The 19,822-nt window shown below is 44.6% G+C and overlaps 1 protein-coding gene across 3 annotated transcripts in view; it reads right to left on the bottom strand.

Annotated features, from left to right (window-relative positions):
- The window catches only part of PDLIM2 (PDZ and LIM domain 2), a 54,276-nt gene that overhangs the window by 17,131 nt on the left and 17,323 nt on the right, over positions 1-19,822 (bottom strand). For all 3 annotated transcript variants that reach the window (XM_081171446.1, XM_081171447.1, XM_081171448.1), the window contains exons 3-5: positions 16,939-17,090; positions 7,826-7,895; positions 4,258-4,451 (exon numbers count right to left, since the gene is read on the bottom strand). In XM_081171446.1, coding sequence (XP_081027572.1) covers positions 4,258-4,451; positions 7,826-7,895; positions 16,939-17,090 — 416 coding nt within the window. The remainder of the gene's footprint in view (positions 1-4,257; positions 4,452-7,825; positions 7,896-16,938; positions 17,091-19,822) is intronic.

The following is a 19,822-nucleotide window of genomic DNA, read 5'->3' as shown; positions in this document are numbered from 1 at the left end:
TCCTCTCCCCTAGCATGGAAGATGAAGAGCAGACTCCATTTGAGGATCTCTCCCTCATTTCAGTCGATCAGGTATATGAAGACGAGCAGCAAAGTCAGTCCTCAGGGAATGTGCAGGCGACCTTGGAACGGACAGCTCATGGAAGAACCCCGACCAAACCTAAGAGGAGGCGTGTAGTGGTGATAGGGGATTCCCTACTGAGGGGAACAGAAGCAGTGATCTGTGGGCCTGACAAGATGTCTCGGGAAGTGTGCTGTCTCCCCGGGGCTAAGATCCAAGATGTAACTGAACGACTGCAAGGAATCATAAAACCCACTGACAAATACCCCTTCCTCTTGGTTCATGTGGGAACCAATGACACTGCAAGCAATAGCCTCCAGAAGATCAAAAGAGACTACGAGGCTCTGGGCAGAAAATTGAAGCAATTAAATGCACAAATTGTCATCTCATCTGTCCTCCCAGTTGAACAACGTGGCCCAGGGAGAGAGGGAAAAATAGTGGAAGTGAACAGCTGGCTTCGCAAATGGTGTAAACAGGAACGGTTTGGATTCTTAGATCACGGACTGCAGTTTCTTGAAGATGGACTTCTGGCAAGCGATGGGCTGCACCTCACAACGGTTGGGAGAAATGTTTTTGCCAAAAATCTCAGAAACCTCATCAGGAGGGCTTTAAACTGAGTAATGTGGGGGAGGGAGACAGTGCTCCTGAAGGTAGGAGTCTATCAATTGATGAAGATGATCATCCAAATGTCATAGACCAAATGGAGCAAACAGCACGCAGACCTAGTGGTGGGAGGAAAAAAATCCTTAAATAAGAGACATGGGGGAATGATTAATGGACTTCAATGTCTGTACACTAATGCGCAAAGCATGGGAAATAAACAAGATGAGCTTAAGCTCTTGGTACAGCAAACTAAACATGACATAATAGGCATCACTGAAACCTGGTGGGATAAGTCCCATGATTGGAATGTAATAATGGGGGGATACAATCTATTTCGGAGAAACAGACCAGACAAGAAAGGAGGAGGAGTGGCGTTATATGTCAGGGATGTGTATACCTGTGAAGAGATCCAAGATTTAGAACCTCAAAGCCAAAGTGAGAGCATTTGGGTCAAAATTAAGGGAGAGAAGAATAACAGAGACCTCATTGTGGGAGTTTACTATAGATCCCCAAGCCAAACGGAGGACATAGATGATGCCTTCCTGGAACAGATGGCCAAGCATGCAAAAGGAAGGGAGATAGTAGTAATGGGGGACTTCAATTACCCAGATATTTGTTGGATGTCAAACTCAGCCAAGAGCATAAGGTCAAACAGATTCCTCACTGGCCTTGCAGACAACTTCATTGTCCAGAAAGTGGGAGAAGCAACAAGAGGAACAGCCATTTTAGATCTGGTCCTAACCAATGTTGATGAGCTGGTTAGTGGGGTAGAAGTGGAAGGATCATTAGGCGCGAGTGATCATGCTCTTCTGAAGTTTACTATACAGCGGAAAGGAGCAGCCAAGCATACTAGGACTCAATTTCTTGACTTTAAGAAAGCCGACTTCATAAAACTTAGGGAAGTGCTGGGTGAGATCCCATGGACAGTAATACTAAAAGGAAAGGGAGTTCATGATGGCTGGGAGTTTGTTAAGAGGGAGATAGTAAAAGCACAACGTCAGGCAATACCAATGAGACGGAAACATGGAAGGTGCCTAAAGAAGCCAGGGTGGCTATCTAAAGAACTTTTAACTGAGTTAAGATTAAAAAAGGATGTGTACAAAAAATGGAAAAGGGGGGAAACCACCAAAGAGGAATTCAAACAAATAGCCAGCACGTGTAGACACAAAGTCAGAAAAGCTAAAGCACAGAATGAACTCAAGCTTGCTAGAGAGGTTAAAAGCAACAAAAAAGGCTTTTATGGGTATGTTCTTAGCAAAAGGAAGAACAAAGAAACAGTGGGGTCACTCAGAGGAGAAGATGGTGAAATGCAAACAGGGGACACAGAAAGGGCTGAACTCCTCAATGCCTTCTTTGCCTCAGTCTTCTCCGATAAAGAAAACAATGCCCGACCTGAAGAATTTGGAGCAAATGATTCAGCAAAGGAAACACAGCCCAGAATAACTAAGGAGATAGTACAAGAATACTTGGCTAGTTTAGATGTATTCAAGTCTCCAGGGCCAGATGAACTGCATCCAAGAGTATTAAAAGAACTGGCAGATGTGATCTCAGAACCACTGGCAGTCATCTTTGAGAATTCCTGGAGAACAGGCGAAGTCCCGGCAGACTGGAGGAGGGCAAATGTTGTCCCTATTTTCAAAAAGGGGAAAAGAGAGGACCCAAATAATTACCGCCCAGTCAGTCTGACATCAATACCAGGGAAGATTCTGGAGCAGATCATTAAGAAAACAGTCTGTGAACACCTAGAAAGGAATGCTGTGATCACCAATAGTCAGCATGGATTTCTGAAAAATAAGTCATGTCAGACTAACCTGATCTCGATTTTTGACAGAATTACAAGCCTGGTAGATGAAGGGAACTCAGTGGATATAGCCTACCTTGATTTCAGTAAGGCATTTGACAAGGTGCCCCATGATATTCTTGTAAAGAAGCTGGTAAAATGCGGTCTTGACTATGCTACCACTCAGTGGATTTGTAACTGGCTGGCTGACCGAACCCAAAGGGTGCTCATCAATGGTTCTTCTTCATCCTGGAGAAGAGTGACTAGTGGGGTGCCACAGGGTTCTGTCTTGGGCCCGGTCTTATTCAACATCTTTATCAACGACTTGGATGATGGACTCAAGGGCATCCTGATCAAATTTGCAGATGACACCAAACTTGGAGGGGTGGCTAACACCCCAGAGGACAGGATCACACTTCAAAACGACCTTGACGGATTAGAGAACTGGGCCAAAACAAACAAGATGAATTTTAACAGGGAGAAATGTAAAGTATTGCACTTGGGCAAAAAAAATGAGAGGCACAAATACAAGATGGGTGACACCTGGCTTGAGAGCAGTACATGTGAAAAGGATCTAGGAGTCTTGGTTGACCACAAACTTGACATGAGCCAACAGTGTGACGCGGCAGCTAAAAAAGCCAATGCAATTCTGGGCTGCATCAATAGGAGTATAGCATCTAGATCAAGGGAAGTAATAGTGCCACTGTATTCTGCTCTGGTCAGACCTCACCTGGAGTACTGTGTCCAGTTCTGGGCACCACAATTCAAGAAGGACACTGACAAACTGGAATGTGTCCAGAGGAGGGCAACCAAAATGGTCAAAGGCCTGGAAACGATGCCTTATAAGGAACGGCTTAGGGAGCTGGGCATGTTTAGCCTGGAGAAGAGGAGGTTAAGGGGTGATATGATAGCCATGTTCAAATATATAAAAGGATGTCACATAGAGGAGGGAGAAAGGTTGTTTTCTGCTGCTCCAGAGAAGCGGACACGGAGCAATGGATCCAAACTACAAGAAAGAAGATTCCACCTAAACATTAGGAAGAGCTTCCTGACAGTAAGAGCTGTTCTACAGTGGAATTTGCTGCCAAGGAGTGTGGTGGAGTCTCCTTCTTTGGAGGTCTTTAAGCAGAGGCTTGACAACCATATGTCAGGAGTGCTCTGATGGTGTTTCCTGCTTGGCAGGGGGTTGGACTCGATGGCCCTTGTGGTCTCTTCCAACTCTATGATTCTATGATTCTATTCTATGATTCTATGATTCAAAGATTAGACTCTCCCACACAGTACATACAAGAATTGGGGATCAGCCAATGAGTTTGATTGGAAGTCAATTCAGGTCAGACAAAAGAAAATATTTTATACAATGCATCAGTAACTTATGGAATTCACTGGGATGCAATGATTTAGGCTGTGTACATATCCATGTTTACTCTTCACCCAGTGTGCTTCCACTGCTGGTTCGGGAAGTGGCGTACAGATGACATTAGTCACAATCCATACCTTTCCCGTATCTATCATGTTGCTTCCTATGAAATACTGTGTTTTGATGCATTTTCCCAAACACCCCCTTCAATTCAAACGGAGAGAGAGAGTGATCTGGCTGTGTTTTAAACCAGCCTTAAGACTGATTTAAAAGGGGGTTGCAGCTGCTATGACTGGCCATGGAGATTCCATTGGACTGATGCAGTAGACCTCAAATTCCAATGTTTTGTGGGGAGGACTCTTGCCAGGAAGAAACCCACAAACAGAGCATGGAGGCATCTGGCTGCTTACAGGAAACAGGAGGCAGAGTCACATGGATCAGGATTATTATATACCTGCGGCTGTTCACCACGGATTCCCCTCTGTCCTCACCGGGTAGGTCAGGCCTCTGGGGACTGTATGGGCTACCAGCTCGATATCCAGGAGATGAAGGAGAGTAGGGACTGCTGGGCCGTGGACTGATGGAGGCTGGGCTGGAGTAGGAAGATCTCACTGAGTTCTGACCATCGTCTCTGGTTCTTACAACATCCTATAGGAGAAGTCCATAAAAAAACCATGTCAAGACTGATAGGCTGCATAGGTAAAGGTAAAGGGACCCCTGACCATTAGGTCCAGTCATGACCGACTCTGGGGTTGCGGCGCTCATCTCGCTGTACTGGCCGAGGGAGCTGGCGTACAGCTTCCGGGTCATGTGGCCAGCATGGCTAAGCCACTTTTGGCGAACCAGAGCAGTGCACGGAAACGCTGTTTACCTTCCCGCCAGAGCGGTACCTATTTATCTACTTGCACTTTCACGTGCTTTCGAACTGCTGGGTTGGCAGGAGCAGGGACCGAGCAACGGGAGCTCACTCGGTCGCAGGGATTCGAACCACCGACCTTCTGATCGGCAAGTCCTAGGTTCTGTGGTTTAACCCACAGTGCCACCCGCGTCCCTGATAGGCTGCATAGAGACACACAAATCTGCTTTATCACTGGTCCATCTAGTTCAGATCATCAGACCAAGTCAGATCATTGGTCCATCTAGCTCATAACTGTCTACACTAAATGCAACAGCTCTCCAGAGTTTTAGGCAGGGGACATTCCCAACCCCACCTGGAGATGCTGGTGTTGGACCTGGGACCTTCTGTGTGTAAAGAAAATCCAAGTGACACCACCTATAGCCCATAATAATCAACATTAACTACTCTTTGATGGTATCTCAAAAGTTAATGCACAAGGAAGTGCATGTTAATGTTAATAATAATAATAATAATAATAATAATAATAATAATAATAATAGATGAAAGGTACACTTTAATAATAACACGAGTCTTGGCTCAGCCCAGTTTTGTTCCCATGCAGGGTTAGGAAAGTTTGAAAGGGAGCAATTCTGTGGGAAGGACCATCCCTGTGATTATTGAGGCAGGACAATGCTGGCAGAGCAGCAACCAGCTGTCAGAGCCTCCCATGGAACTGCTTCCTTTCTCAGGTTATCAGAAGTGTGTGGGAACGGCTAGGGCTCAGTGACTCGGCTCCACTCAGGGAGCCTGCCCATCCCGTTAAGGATTCCAGGGCCGTTTCCTCAGGTTATCGAGTTGTTTTAAAACAAGATTTATATAATGCTTAAGAAAAATCTTTAAGTGGTTTACAAGAAACAGTAAGAAAAAAGAAAACAATAATAAAACCAGACTTTAAAAGCAAACTTTGGAAAATACACATAAAATTTATAAGCACATAGCTAAAATGAACACTTAAAAAACCAATGTACATAATAAAATTACATGTCTGCATTGGCTTACATAAACAAAATAGATTTTAGTTGGTGCCAAAAGGTTTTAAGTGAGTGTCACTTAATGTCTATTTGGCATTATGTGGTATAAAAAATAATGTTAATGTTAATAATAATAATAATAATAATAATAATAATAATAGATGAAAGGTACACACCCAGCATTAACTGGCAGAGAGTTTTGGAAAATGGGTGCACTCAAGTAACAAATTGGCAGCCAGAGTAGACATCTCAGCAACAGTGTAATATGCTGCAAGAGTCTTGGTCTTATTTTTTGATAAACTTTCAACCCATGGCAGCAGCTGAAGTAGTGCAGGAGAAGACTACTGCCAGAGAATGGCCTTTCACAGGGTGCTGCTGCCAATCAGAGTGAAAACGACAAAGGACCTGAGAAAAAGATTGTATGTCAAAAATGTAGGTAGAGAGAGATGGATGCCCAGGGGCAGAAGCCCTCAACACAAACCTCTTAAGCCTCAGCTTTCATGGAAACAGAAATTCAGCAACAAAGGCAAGCAGAGGCCTGTATCCGCGAATGACCCATAAGCACCTGAACGTTTGTTGAAGAGCTGACATTCTCAACAAACTGAGATGTAATGATACATTTCCATGTATCACCTATAGTCATACCCTGGCAGAGATACATGATCACAACTCAAACCCTACAGTATGTGTTTTTTGGAGTACTCTTTCTATGTGCACATGTGTCTCTATGTGTTTAACAAGAAGAGATCCGAATCATGGATCTGCTACAGGTGTCTTCCCCAAACTGGCACCCTCCAACTGCCATCAGCCCCAGTCAGCACATTGGGAAAGGCATGCCTAGTTACACCTTCATTCTGACCAAACTTAACAGGATATAGCATAGAATTTTATAATATAAATACTGGAGATATCAGGCTGCTTTTTCCAGTTTGCGTTGGAATTATCTGAAAGCAAAGCAGTACTGGAAAGCTATCTGTGAAATGGTTGAATTGGGGTATTTTTTTTACAGATCCTTTAAATGTGTGGATTGAAAGTGCTTGATGGCTTGCTGCCAATAGGAAAACATCCAGTTTGGCAAATAATCACAGCAGCTAAAATTGGTTGAGTGAGACACTGGAAAACTGTTCTGTCAATTGTAGGATGGCTAAGGAAGATTATTGATACATATGAAGGAGGAAAACTTACATAAATTATACACAGGCAAATAAAGAAAAACATTATCCCAATATTTGAGTTAAATCAGCCAGGTATAAGGAATTTTGGAAAACATAACATCCACCAATGTTTATGTTGTCCAGTGGTTTTCACTTTGTGCCTATTTGTAATGCTAACTTTTAGGAAAAACAAATACCACAGCCCTGATCTCTATAGTATGGCAGAAGAGGGGCAATATCTATGCAGTGGGGGGAACGACTTCTTTTTCAGACCAAAGGCTGAATTCCTAGTTGGGGCACATGACAGCGGTAGCTGGGGCAGCGGAGGAGACTCGTATTTTTGCACTGAGTCCAGCTGTGGCCCAGCGAACAAGTTTCCACACCTGCAGCTCTCCATCAGGGAAGCAAGGGGCCAGTTCAAGAGCCCAAGGACAGATTCCTGCTAGGCCAAAAACTTGAGGCAGTTATGGAACAGGTTCAGTGAGAGGTGTAACCCAGGCAGGAGGTGTGGCCTGTGAAGAGTTCTGAGGGCCAGGTAAGAGGTAGCAGAGGGCCACACTTAGGTTAGATATGTATTAATGGGTCAAGGGAACAGAGCCCAGCTGCCTTTCTGTAGGTGAAGAGGAAAAGAAAAAGTTCCCCCTGAGGGAGATCCACTTTGCCTCAGCTTTTCTTGCTCTGTGGAAGGCAAGTAAAACCATTTTATTCCCGTTGAATCATTAGATCTCTTAATGAATTGTTATGCAGCACAGTTCTATGTAAAAGTAAAACCCACTGGTTTATTCCCTAGGTACTATTTTCTAAAGTTTTATCAGATGTATTTTTTAATATTCTGTCTTGTTTTAATATTTTAATTGTATTTATTGATGTTTTCAAATCTTTGTTAGTCACTTTGACAGAAATATGGGGTGTAAATTACTGACAAAAAATACATACATAAAATGCATGGTTCAGGATGCCCCAGCGTATACTTGGTGTCAGAAGCAGAGGGGTGCTCACCTGAAACCGTATGGACAACAACTCAGCTGAACTCTCACCATTTGTCTGACTGGGAGAAAACTGTTGAGATCTGGAAAAGAGATGAAGAAGATTGATAGGGAACAAAATAGTCAGTGGGCTGGCAATTTCCTTGACGTCTGTGCTACTCAAAGCAACCACCCGCAAGGCCTTATAAGCAGGTGACCCCTCCAGTCTTGCAGTGAATCCAGAAGAAAGAGCATCCACAGGGTTCAAAGGTCATTGAAGAATGAGATGCCATCTCTAACCCTAAGCTTGTAGAAGTTGATATACTTACTGCAAAACATTCTAAGTGGTTAACATATTAATCTATAAAATGCACTCAAATTACAAATGGGAATTTAACACATAGTATAATATATTTTTAAAAAATGACATCTAAAAATTGTGTTCCTAGCTATTATGATTACAGGAGCAGTATCATTTTTTGTGTGTGACCAGCATAGGTTGCAAGCACAATTAATCAAGGAAAACACTGAAAATGTGTGACCAGTTTCTACTCAAATCTGAGGAACCAGGGGATAGTTTTATTTTGGTATGTGCTGATTTCAAAAAGTGTTAAGATTTCTGGTCTGGTGTGTGTACCACATCCCCATTTGGACCTTGAGTAGCCTTACTTTGCACCCCCTCCCATGAACACACACACACACACACACACACACACACACACACACACACACAGATTGCTTCTCCCACAAAGGGTATTCACTATATGGCTTTCAAATGAGGCACAGATGGCAAGTATGAGAGCTACCCTAATACTGCTGCCCTCCCACCAGGATGAACAGAGAGCTGCCCTCCCATATAGGGATCAAAGCAGCCTTGTTCTACATCAGAGGAGGTGCTGGCTCCAGCCGCAAAACAAGGGGAACGGTTGGATACCTCCCCTGCCCCCAATCCCAGACTCTGAAATTGGTGGGGTGGTCAGAGAGAAGCGGCTGCCTTCATATTCTCTCAAGAGGAATGCATCTGGGGCTTTGATGTAGCAGGAATCTGGAATTCATTAAAGGGAATTAAATCAGGCAGGGGAGGGTAGGCAGTGCAGTGAGATGGGGATGAGGACAGAACGCAGAGAGCAAAGGGGACGACAAATAGGCAGGATATGGCACAGTCCACAGGACCACATATTTATGGTAAGCATGCTTCAAGGATAGCCTGTATTCTTTGGGAAGTGGGTGGGGGAAATATTTTCCAGATAGCAGTCCAAGCCCAGAGGCATTTATTGCCACGAAAAAGAAATTAAGGTGTATGAATATGCAGATAGATATCTCACATGCATCACCTTTAAAATGAAGAGAGTGAGATGTATCATTAAAGCATAGAATCTCTCAGTTTCTCATAATTAGCAAATAGCTTTTATTTTCTCAAAAGTCAAACTGTTGGCATGCTTTGCACCAGTGGTGGGCAGGAGTTACAGTAAGCAGTCATACAGGTATATCACACCAGGCCAATGGTCCATCTAGTTCACTACTGCCCACTCTCCATGGAGTCAGAGAAGAGTCTTTTGCAGCCTGACCTTGAGATGCCAGGAACCTTTAACTCGCTCAGCCTGCATCTACTGGTAGCCCACCCTCCCATGAAAAAAGGGCACCAGGAAGCTTCTCTGTACTTGATCTCCCGCACACCTAAACGGCATATACACATTGACATCTGTCACCTTGAGCTGATGACAACCTCTCCAATGAACCTGCCTCACAGAATTGTTGTAAACAGATAAATGGAATGGAATAAAATTTTAACTGTAAGCCACCTTGAAAAGGGCAGGAAAAGGTGTGATATAGTAATAGCAATAGTAAGAATGGAAACCGTGAGAATGATCAGGAACATACCAGAGAGTAACTGAACTCATTGGGGACTTTGTTCTGAGTAGAAATGTTTAGGATTGCAATGTAAGGCTGCACAGTCTTTACCCAGATACCTGGGAGTAAGCTCCATTGAATACAGTGGGCCTTACTTCTGGGTAGACAGTGTAAGGCTCAGTTTACAATAAAGGAATAAACACTCAATGCATTTCCTTAAAAATGGCTGGCTGCTGAAGCATTGCAATTAAAGAATTTAATGTGGATTGGTTACATTTTCCTTCAATATTATAGGAGGTTCTACAGCTATATGCCAGCATCACTGTTTCTTTCATTTGGTGTAAATATTTTATTTTCAGTATAAGCAGGACTCCATTTAATCATGACCAAAGTTCTTGTTTCCCAAAAGGACAGGAGGGGGGTGGGTCTGACCACTTTTAATTGTTCTCCAATACATGAAGGGGAGGAAAAAGGAAAAGTGGAACATTTTGGGATCAAATTAGAAAGCAGGATGGCTTCAGTAATTCTGGGACTATCCCTGGAAAATCAGGACACTTGGAGGGTTTGTGGGGGATCACTGGACTGTGTTGTGGTGGGCTGTGTTTCTGAGACCCAGTTATTAACAGCATCAACAGCACAAAGGCTGAACTGTTCTAACCCAGATGTACGGTAATTCATGCTTCAATTTTCAGGTCATCCCAGAATACAGCTCATGGGGTGCCTTAGACAACTGGCTCCACTCCTGAGCTGCCATTTGGACCAGGCTTTGGATGCAGAACCTCAGAGAGTTATAAAACAAAGCAGAACCTGCAAGCCTGCCCACATTTACTTTACCCTGTACTCAGATTCAAATTTGGTACGGCCTCCAAGGAGACATATAATTGCCTCAACTGGGAGGCAGATTAAGCCTGAAAGCCACCAACTGGCCATTCCTAGCACAAAGGCTGATAGCAAGTCCTTATTGTAATGTAATTACGTGAGTTTGTGCTTATCTGCAGAGCCCATCTTTATGTGGAATAAGTAACTGGCAGGGTACCATTAGCATGGCAACCTAAATCTATGTTTGCAAGGGGGGGATGCAAAATAATTCCCAGCTCCTAGACTTTTAAGTGAGGGTCAGTCAAGGACAAAACTCCTCAAAAAAGGGGAAAAAAGGAAAAGGAAAAGGAAAAGGCACACAAAGAAGGAATTATTTTTAAAATCTGCATTATACCTTGGGTCCATCTATATCAATTTGTCTACAATGAATGGCAGCAGGTCTCCAGAGTCTGCCAGGGATGGAACCCAGGACCTGCCACTAAGCTAGGGTTCTTCCTCTCAGACAGGGGTGCCCGGGGCACCCTCAGAGGCACACCCCATGGTGCCTGTCAAGGCGTCTGCTGTCCTCAATTTCTATTTTTTAAATTGAGGGGGGGTTGCCTTTTGTGGTTGTTCAGTTGTGGGGGGTTGCTTGCTTGGAGAGCCTTGTTATGCTACTTTTTGTCTGTGTTTTAAAGTACAAGAGCGATTTGCCTAGGTTTATTGAGGGGTGGGGGGAGTCTCTTATGTGAAATTCATATTTTGTAGTGAGCACAGCAGTTTCCTACATTTCCAAATATGCTTATGGGCTTAAAAGAGTAATTTTTTAAAGAGGTTCTATTCACCAATTTATGCAATGCATTTCTGCATTCCTATGGTAGACTGTAGCCAACATAAAAATAAAGGGGGACGGAACCTTTTGCGGGACCCCTGGCCCCACAGAAGGAGGCAGAGGGGGCCTGTTCTGGGCTCAGCAAAGAAGAGGCCCAGCTCCAAGCCAGCAAGATCTGGGTGGGACCAAGACCAGACTGAGGTAACTTCAGCCAGAGAGTTTCATGTGGAGAGTCTGGAAATCAAGTTGAGAAGCTTCCAGAAGGGCAGAGAGGAAGACGGGGAGGGCTGATGTAGGTGGGCCTGAAAATCTGCATGACCATAAATGGCTTTCCACCAAGAATCAGGCAAGATCAAGGGGCGACTTCTCAGAACCTAAGCCTTAAAAAAACCCCAAAGTATCTCTCCTGAGTGTTATCTGAAGAACAAGTTTTGAATATTGGTGGTTAAAAGTGCAAGAGAGGAAATCCCCGCTTTAAACTTTACCTCAGTCACAAATTCTTTAGGTGGCCTTAGGCAAGTAAGTCACTGTTCCCTCAGCCAAAACTCCCCGTCTGGGCAAAACAGTGCTGTACTGTAACTTCCAGGATACTGTGCATGATGCACTTTGGACATTTGTCTGAAGCATTAGAGGTGGAAGCGGCCTCCCCCCAGCGACTGGGAATGGCTCTCTGGGGTTCCAGGCGGGGGACCTTCCCAGCCCCACCTGGAGAGGCCAGGGACGGAACTCGGGGTTTCTGCATGCAAAGCAAATGCTGTACCACACAGCTATGGCCATTCCCCCCCTTTAAAAAATACTGGGCATAGCTCCTCCTGTGCAGGAAAATGGGTGTCCACCATGTGGGGATGCTTGCACACACTTACAGGGAGAGGGAGAGGGATAGAGGGAATTCCTACACCAGGGAGAAACCTCCAGGGCACACAGGAAAATCTCTGAAACCGAGTGGAGGCAGAGGGTTGCGAATGGGAATTGCCCCCAAGTGGTCAAGGAACATTGGCAGCAGGAAGTAGGGCTGTTGGAGAATTTAGGTGGAAGTGTGAATGGAAATTGTTTATATTAACATTCATCTCATTCCACAACGGAAATCTATTCAGTGAATATGATCTGTTTTAGCTGTTATTATTTCCAGTCCACAAATGATACATAATTCATACCACCCAAAAATTTGCACTGTATTTCTTTTGCATTGAAATGAATGGTGTGGAATTGTGTAATGATAACTTGATTTATATATAACACCACAGTGGACAGTAAGAAGCCCATCTGCAACAGAAAGGAAACGGTGCTGTATGAGATGAACGCAAGGCTGGAATGGAAACCAAAGCTTTCTTACATCCCTAGCACTGAGTAACACACAAGCCCAAGTTTTCACCTGGCTAGGGCTGAAGGGGTCTCTAAAGAAACTCCAAAGAACAGTTAGAAACTCATGTTTGCTACTTCAGAGAAAGAGAGGCAGAAAGGCACCCAGCACTGAGCTAACTCAAAGAGCTCCAAGCGCCCCAGGACAACTGCAGGGTGGGGGCAGAGAGGGTGGAGGAGGAAAAGAAAAAGATGAGCCGAAGGCCCCGGAATGAGAGGAATGCTGCCTCCTGAAGCTCCTTCAGTTTGGTTTGTCGGTTTTGGGGTGGTGCCAAGATACATTAAGACTTTCCAACTCTCATCTAGCATCCGTTGCATGTCAAAAGCAGAAGAAACAAGGAAAGGGGACACAGCAGTGAGGCAGAAGACGGAGTCTCCTGGCCAAGTGGTGCAGAAAGGCATGTTGTTATACCCTGCCCAGCTGGTCTGCAGAACACTCAAGTGTGCATGGCACAGCACTGTGAGCCTACAAGCCAGAGCCTGCAAGCTAGGAGAGGCGTGACAAGGCCCTGTCAAGGCTCACACTGCAGGTGTTGAGTGGGACAGTTCAGGCTGAACCCCAACTGCCAGGCACCACTTGCACGGCATAATGAAAGCACAATTATACCGCTTTAAGCCATGTAAAGGATGCTGAGAGTTGTTAGGAGGAGACCCCTATTCCCTCACGGAGGTACAATTTCCTGAGTTCCCTGCGAAGGAGATTGATTGTTAAACCATTCTGCAAATTGTAGCTGGGGGGTGGGAGGGGTCTCCTAGCAACTCTTACAACTCATAGCAAACTACAGTTCCCATGATTCTTTGGCAGAAGCCACAATTGTGTAAAGTGGTGCAATACTGCTTTAAGTGGATAGCGCAGACCGGGCCCCAGAAAGGAACTTGAGGAACCTGAGCTAGGGCTGTACCCCGCTCTACAGCCACTGCCCCCCACCACACGCACTCCAGGACTCCCTCATGATCTGAACTCAGCTGTGCTGCACCTGAGGCTGCGGGCCAAACTCCAGTATCAGCCAGCACTGGGTGGGGAAAGAGAATATCTGAGTCATGCCAGTAGAAGACCACACCCTGGACAGCGGCCTGTTGTCAAATGGCTTTACACAATGCAACAGTCTGCTTCTTCCCCTCCATCCTTCTCCCCACCCCCAAGACAAGGCCAAGTTTCGTCTGTCACAGAGTCTGACTCATCGGAGACTAGGAGATTGCTACCCATTTCCCCGCCCTAGGCAATATTGCCAGCCTTGCCCCAAAGGCTACTTCACAGCTCACTAGCTTTGCAGTCACATGCAGGCTCATGTGGGATTATTACAGACCCAGCTGGGCTTATGCAACAGGGCACAGGAAAACTCCAGCACCGGACTCAGTGGGAGGTGAATCTTCAACACGCCTCGAAGCAGAGTTATTCTGGCTTACTTCACTTTCACAGGCCCTTTGAAAGGAGGAGAATCTGTGTGCAAACACAGAGCTTTTTTGTTTTTGTTTTTGTAAACCTTCTTCCAAAACAAGTATCAATTGCCACCATTAAGAGTTTGAAAAGGGACATTCAGGATGAGCAAGAAGAGTGCCAGTGGGCTGAGGTTTTCCACACACATCTGTCCTGTGCTCTGTAGCACGCTTTGCCCAACAACAGAATCCCAGAAGGGCCTGCCCCACCCTGGCGGTGAGACAAGCTCTCGCCCATCGCCCCAAAAGTCCTATGCGCTCTGTTGCTCCCACTCTCTGCACCAAGGAGTTTTAATTTGCCAGCTTTGATAGCTGGATGCCAGGCGCAGCAGGAAAAGTAAGACTTGACTGCTGGGCTGTTATTTTTTGAGCCCACCATCTGTGCTAGTCAATGGGGTTGTTTAAAATGTACTCATACAAAAGCAAGTTAGTTTTTTAGGATTTCTCCCACCACCCATTGGGAAGAAATGATCACACACACACACACTGCACTGGGAACCATTCTTGGCAGGCTTTCTAGTCCTTTCGGCAGACAAAAGAAATTTTGAAAGTACTTTGAAACTTGAGGCTCAAAAGCAGAGCAAATTTCAGGCAAATATTTCAGCTACCTAAGAGTATGGCTTTTTTTATTCCTCCTCTCCCCTCTAAGCCAACTTTCTGTTCTCATGCCTCGGCTGCCTCACTCCCCTCCTCAAAAGCCTTTTCTCTTGCCTTGGCATCTGCCAGGCCTGTGCTTAACCAAAATCCATCTTAATTCTACAAAACCATAACAATAAAATAACAATACACTGCAATAAACATACATTGTGCAGATTAGGTTTCTGTCATAATTCTTATGGTGGAATTTGATCTTCCTTGGCCACAGAATCTGTGCATGTAGAGTAGACACACCAGCATAAATAAAGCAGAACCAGAGCAGCACCAAGAAGCTGGTTTTGACCCCCTCACACAGGACACCCCTCATCTGCAGAGCTTACCAAGCTACACCTCCCAAGTTCCCTTTGGCACAGAATATACAGACAAGCACAGCCCCTCCCCCCCCCCAAGAACAGCCCCAGGCTCTAGAACCAGTCAGACCTGGGCAGCAGGAAAACAACTGCCCAAGCTGCTTCCCTTCCCAGCTAATCCGCCCCAGCTTAGCTTTGTGCTGCTTTGCAAACCACTAGCATGCTCTCAGAGCCAAAGATACAGCTCCTGAACACTGCGCAAGGGAAGCCAATAGTCAGTCAACTTCAGCCAACCAGTCCTTGGCTCTGTCCTTATAACCCACAAGCTGTATTCAGAACAGACCTCATGCCCTATGTACACAAAAGATCAGGGATTTTAGCTGCTTTTCCCTGCAGCTTCCAGGGTACAGCCAAGGAGATGGCTGGGTGCACCATTTCAGAGTGTCTGACCCCTGCAGTCCCCACGTATGACAAACAGGCCCAGAGTGGGCTCCTAAGGACAGACCTTGCTGGGAGAAGGGAAATGTCACAATAACACAAAACAGCAAACACCTAAATGCTCATAGGTTTTCATATACACTTCTTTAAGAGTGTTCTTAAAATGTAAAAAGTCCTAGCACCCTATCTGTCATCCCAGTTTGTTTGCATTAACTGGCCTGAGAACTGGGACTGGGTTACTTCTTACTGCTCTTTTTCAACATTAACAGAAGGCTCCAGGAGTTAATCCAAGGAGGCCCTGCCCACCTCCCAAGCCTTTAACCCACAGCAGAATGTGAACTAATGGCCAGGAACCTTAGGGCGCTTCCCATAATGGAGGCCACAGGCAGTAGCCTCACACCCCACAGTCACAGTTCCCACTTGGGACACAGTCCATTCCTATTCCTGGTGCAACCGGTCCACTCGTCCCTTCGTGTCTTTATCTCAAGAGTGGGCAGATGTCAGCCTTGCATAGCCTAAATTGTTGTTGTTTTGATTTACTTTTGCTTTTTCTTTCTTTTTTACTAGCATCTCATGAATCTGCCTACCAGATCCAGATGCGAAACTGTAGGGTGGAAGAGATTCATTTAGGATTACGGAAGAGGGTGCATCTTAGCACATGTCCAGCACAAGAGTTTGTTTTCGAAACCAGAACTAAGCTCACAGTAACACCCCAAAAATCACAGCTGGTTCCCCCCAAGTGTTTTAGCAGTCAAATTCAGCAGTGGAGGTGGCAAACTTTTTAGGTGTAACAATTCCAATCTTCTGCAAGTTACCCAGAGAGCAACGCTCCACTCTTTACTCCAGCTTCTGTTTACAGTAAGCAGAAGCTAGAGTTTTTTCTTCGGTCACTCTTGATAGGATTTATTCCTCCTCCTTCCTTTTAAATAAGGCCCCTCACTTTCAACGCATGGGCCTTTGCTCAGCAACCACGGATCAACATCTTGAATTTTATGAAATTAAATGGCATTTGTGGGAGAACCAAGCAATTGGTAAAGAGCACCATACTTGCCTTTTGTTAACTGACACAGAAAAGAAAGGACAACCCACTGCAGCTGAAACTAAGAGCTAAAAGCATCCTCCCCAGCTCCTAAAACAGCAGTTCTTGTCCCCCTCAAGACAGGAGAGCAGTTGCTAAAACTTCCCAAAGCAGCAGGATTGCAGAATGGCAGCCCTATTTGTCCACAACTCAAATGGAAATGGAGAGAAGGACTGCAACTGTCCGTCCAGGAAAAAAGCACTAAAATGTTCTCATGTTTGATTACTGACATTGCTCATTCCAGTTTTGTGCCTTTCAGTATTCCTTTATTTTACTTTCACTGATGACATCATTAAAGGCACAGTGAAGGAATGGATGCTCTGATTTGGCTCCCCAAAACTATGGGGCCAGGAACCTCTGGCGCAATTGCTTATGGTTAATTTGGCCCTTGCTACAGGCAACCTTACCTGTCCACCTGCAGCTGCAGCTGCCCAGAGCTCTGCTTAATCTTGTTCTGTGCTTCCACATTGAGCATCTCGGAAGTGCTCTCTCCATTGATGGAGATTATGACATCACCAGGACGAAGGTCACCTAGAGCTGCTTTGCCATGCTCAGTCACCTGCATAAAGAATGAGAAAGGCAGAGACACATCAAGCTAAAATGCGGCTCCTGGGAACAAACCATGCCCAACTGTGCATCAAGATGAAGGCAGATGAATAGCAGACATTCTGTCCCACCAGCTCCTTTATTTATTTAACATGTTAGACTGCTTAATATAATAAAATCTCAAAGTGCTATGGAGTTTGTACAGTTTGCTTCCACTGGCTCTGTCCCCATATCCAAACAAACGTCTGCACAAAGGATTTGTCTGGATTAGTTAATAACATGGGCTAAATTAACCCCTATTAAGAGTCTCTGCACCCGCCCATCTTAAAGATTAAAAGTGGATTTGCAGTGTGTTATGCTTAATAGAAAAAAGTTAATTAAACCCGACTGAAAACATTCCAGAAGAGTAACAGAGTTAAATCTGCTGTAGCAAAAACATCAAAAGGCTAATAAGCGTATTGTGACATGGCCTTTTGAAATGTATGGCTCTGCTTCACCATGTGCATTTGACAATTTGGGGAAAGAAACTAAGTCACTGTGCATTTATGCTATAACATCTTATTATTATTATCAAGCAGTTGGTCCCTTACCTTTCCCGCCCCGACCTGGCCACAGTGATCCATGCGACAGTCATCTCCAGGCTTGACTACTGTAACTCGCTCTACGCGGGGCTGCCCTTGAAGCTGTCCCAGAAACTCCAGCGGGTACAGAATGCTGCAGCGAGGCTCCTCACAGGGTCTCTGCCATGGGAGCATATTCATCCAGTGCTTTTCAAGCTGCACTGGCTCCCGGTGGAGTACAGGGTCAGATTTAAGGTGCTGCTTTTGACCTTTAAAGCCCTTCACGGCCTAGGACCCTCGTACCTACGGGACCGCCTCGCCTGGTATGCCCCACGGAGAGCCTCAAGGTCCATAAATAACAACACCTTAGTGGTCCCAGGCCCTAAGGAAGTTAGATTGGCTTCAACCAGAGCCAGGGCCTTTTCAGCACTGGCCCCAACTTGGTGGAACGCTCTGTCTCATGAGACCAGGGCCCTGCAGGATCTGATCTCTTTCCACAGGGCCTGTAAGACAGAGTTGTTCCGCCTGGCCTTTGGATTGGAGCCAATTTGATTCCCTCCGCCCCCTTTTTCTTTTTTCTTTTCCTTCTCCTGCAATGAGGCTCCATTTTAATATTTTAATGTTCCATTATTTTAATGTTGTATTTTATTTTTGTTTTTAAGTTGTAATCACTCATCTTGTTTTTATTATTGCTTGTAAGCCGCTCTGAGCCCGGCCTTGGCTGGGGAGGGCGGGGTATAAATAAAAAATTATTATTATTATTATTATTATTATTATTATTATTATTATTATTATTATATTATTATTATTATAGACTAAGCAAGTTACTGCCATGAAGACCACAAAGAGCAAAATACAAAACTGGCAAAGCAACCAGTATTTTTTAACAAGGCCCACTGCTTTTCGGGGAAGTGCCAATTTCTAAATTCATCCAGAGAGCTCTCTCCATAATGCCAGTCACTTTGTAAAATGCCTTTCTTATTATTTTAAAAGCACTTTCACCCTACTTTAAATCACTCCATTACATGGCACAGCAAAATCCATGTGTCCAGAAATGTGTGCCTACCAGGGGAGGGGGACGGAAAGAATTGTTCATGCAATGAGGTTGACTGTTGAATTACAACATCCCTTCAATCTTAAACTTACATTATTGGAGTGTGATGGATAATTCTAAAAATGAAGAAGTGTCACACTCCTTATATAAAAGCGTTTGACAGCCATGAAGAATTGGATATCCAATAAACAGCATATGCTGATGGTCTTTCTCAGGCTGGCTACAGATTGGTTTTGCAACATTTGAAAAATTGCAGAAATGGGGAGGCTTAAAGAAAGTATATAATTAAAAGAAGGAAGGAGATCACACAAAAATTTTGAGCAATGTCGGAGTTGCTCTATATCAATGGATGTATTGGAAACAATGATATAATCTGAATGTAACTCAAATTACAAGGAGATTCCAACTAAACATTAGGAAGAACTTTCTGATGGTAAGAGCTGGCTCACGAAGGTAGTGGACTCTCCTTCCTTGGAGGTCAGATGGCCATCTGTCAGGGATGCTTGAGCTGTGATTCCTGCATTGCAGGGGGGTGGACTAGATGGCCTTGGGGTTCCTTCCAACTCTACACTTCCATGATTCTGTAAGTGTCTTGCAATATTTTAACCATCTTTGTACTCCAGTGATAGTTTCTGTTAAAGATTCCCTTAAACACTGCAGTTTATTACAATAATTTATAGCATACTCTTCCATTTCAAAATAGCGCTCAAGGCAGCTACATAAATACTGAATGTTAATGTTTCTTTTGTCCTGTATTCTGGAAACATCTGGATGTTAACAATGCATTATTGTGACATGTGATGCTGTTGAAATGCTAGTCAAGAGACCAAAACAACAACACTCTTATCCCTTACAACATCTGTGACTCTTATTCTAGTTTTGTTTCTGCAGTAAAACAGTGACCACTCTCTAGCCACCATCAGCAGTCAAGTGTCTGACAACCTTATGACTTTATCCTCTCAGAAAGCTGGCAATTAATATTTTGTTTATAACTGAGTGAACGAATAAGGCTGTTGCCAAGGCAAAGGTGTTCACCTGGTAACCCACGGGAGCAGGAGGAGATCTCTCTCCAGAATTAACACTGGGCTGCTCTATTCCTTAACATGGATCCCAAGACACCAGACTGCAATT

The sequence above is a fragment of the Podarcis bocagei genome (genome assembly GCF_964188305.1).
Source record: "Podarcis bocagei genome assembly, chromosome: 15".
NCBI classification, from domain to species: Eukaryota; Metazoa; Chordata; class Lepidosauria; order Squamata; family Lacertidae; genus Podarcis; species Podarcis bocagei.
The sequence above is the reverse complement of the archived record's forward strand: the minus strand, read 5'-3'. Positions and strand labels throughout refer to the sequence as shown.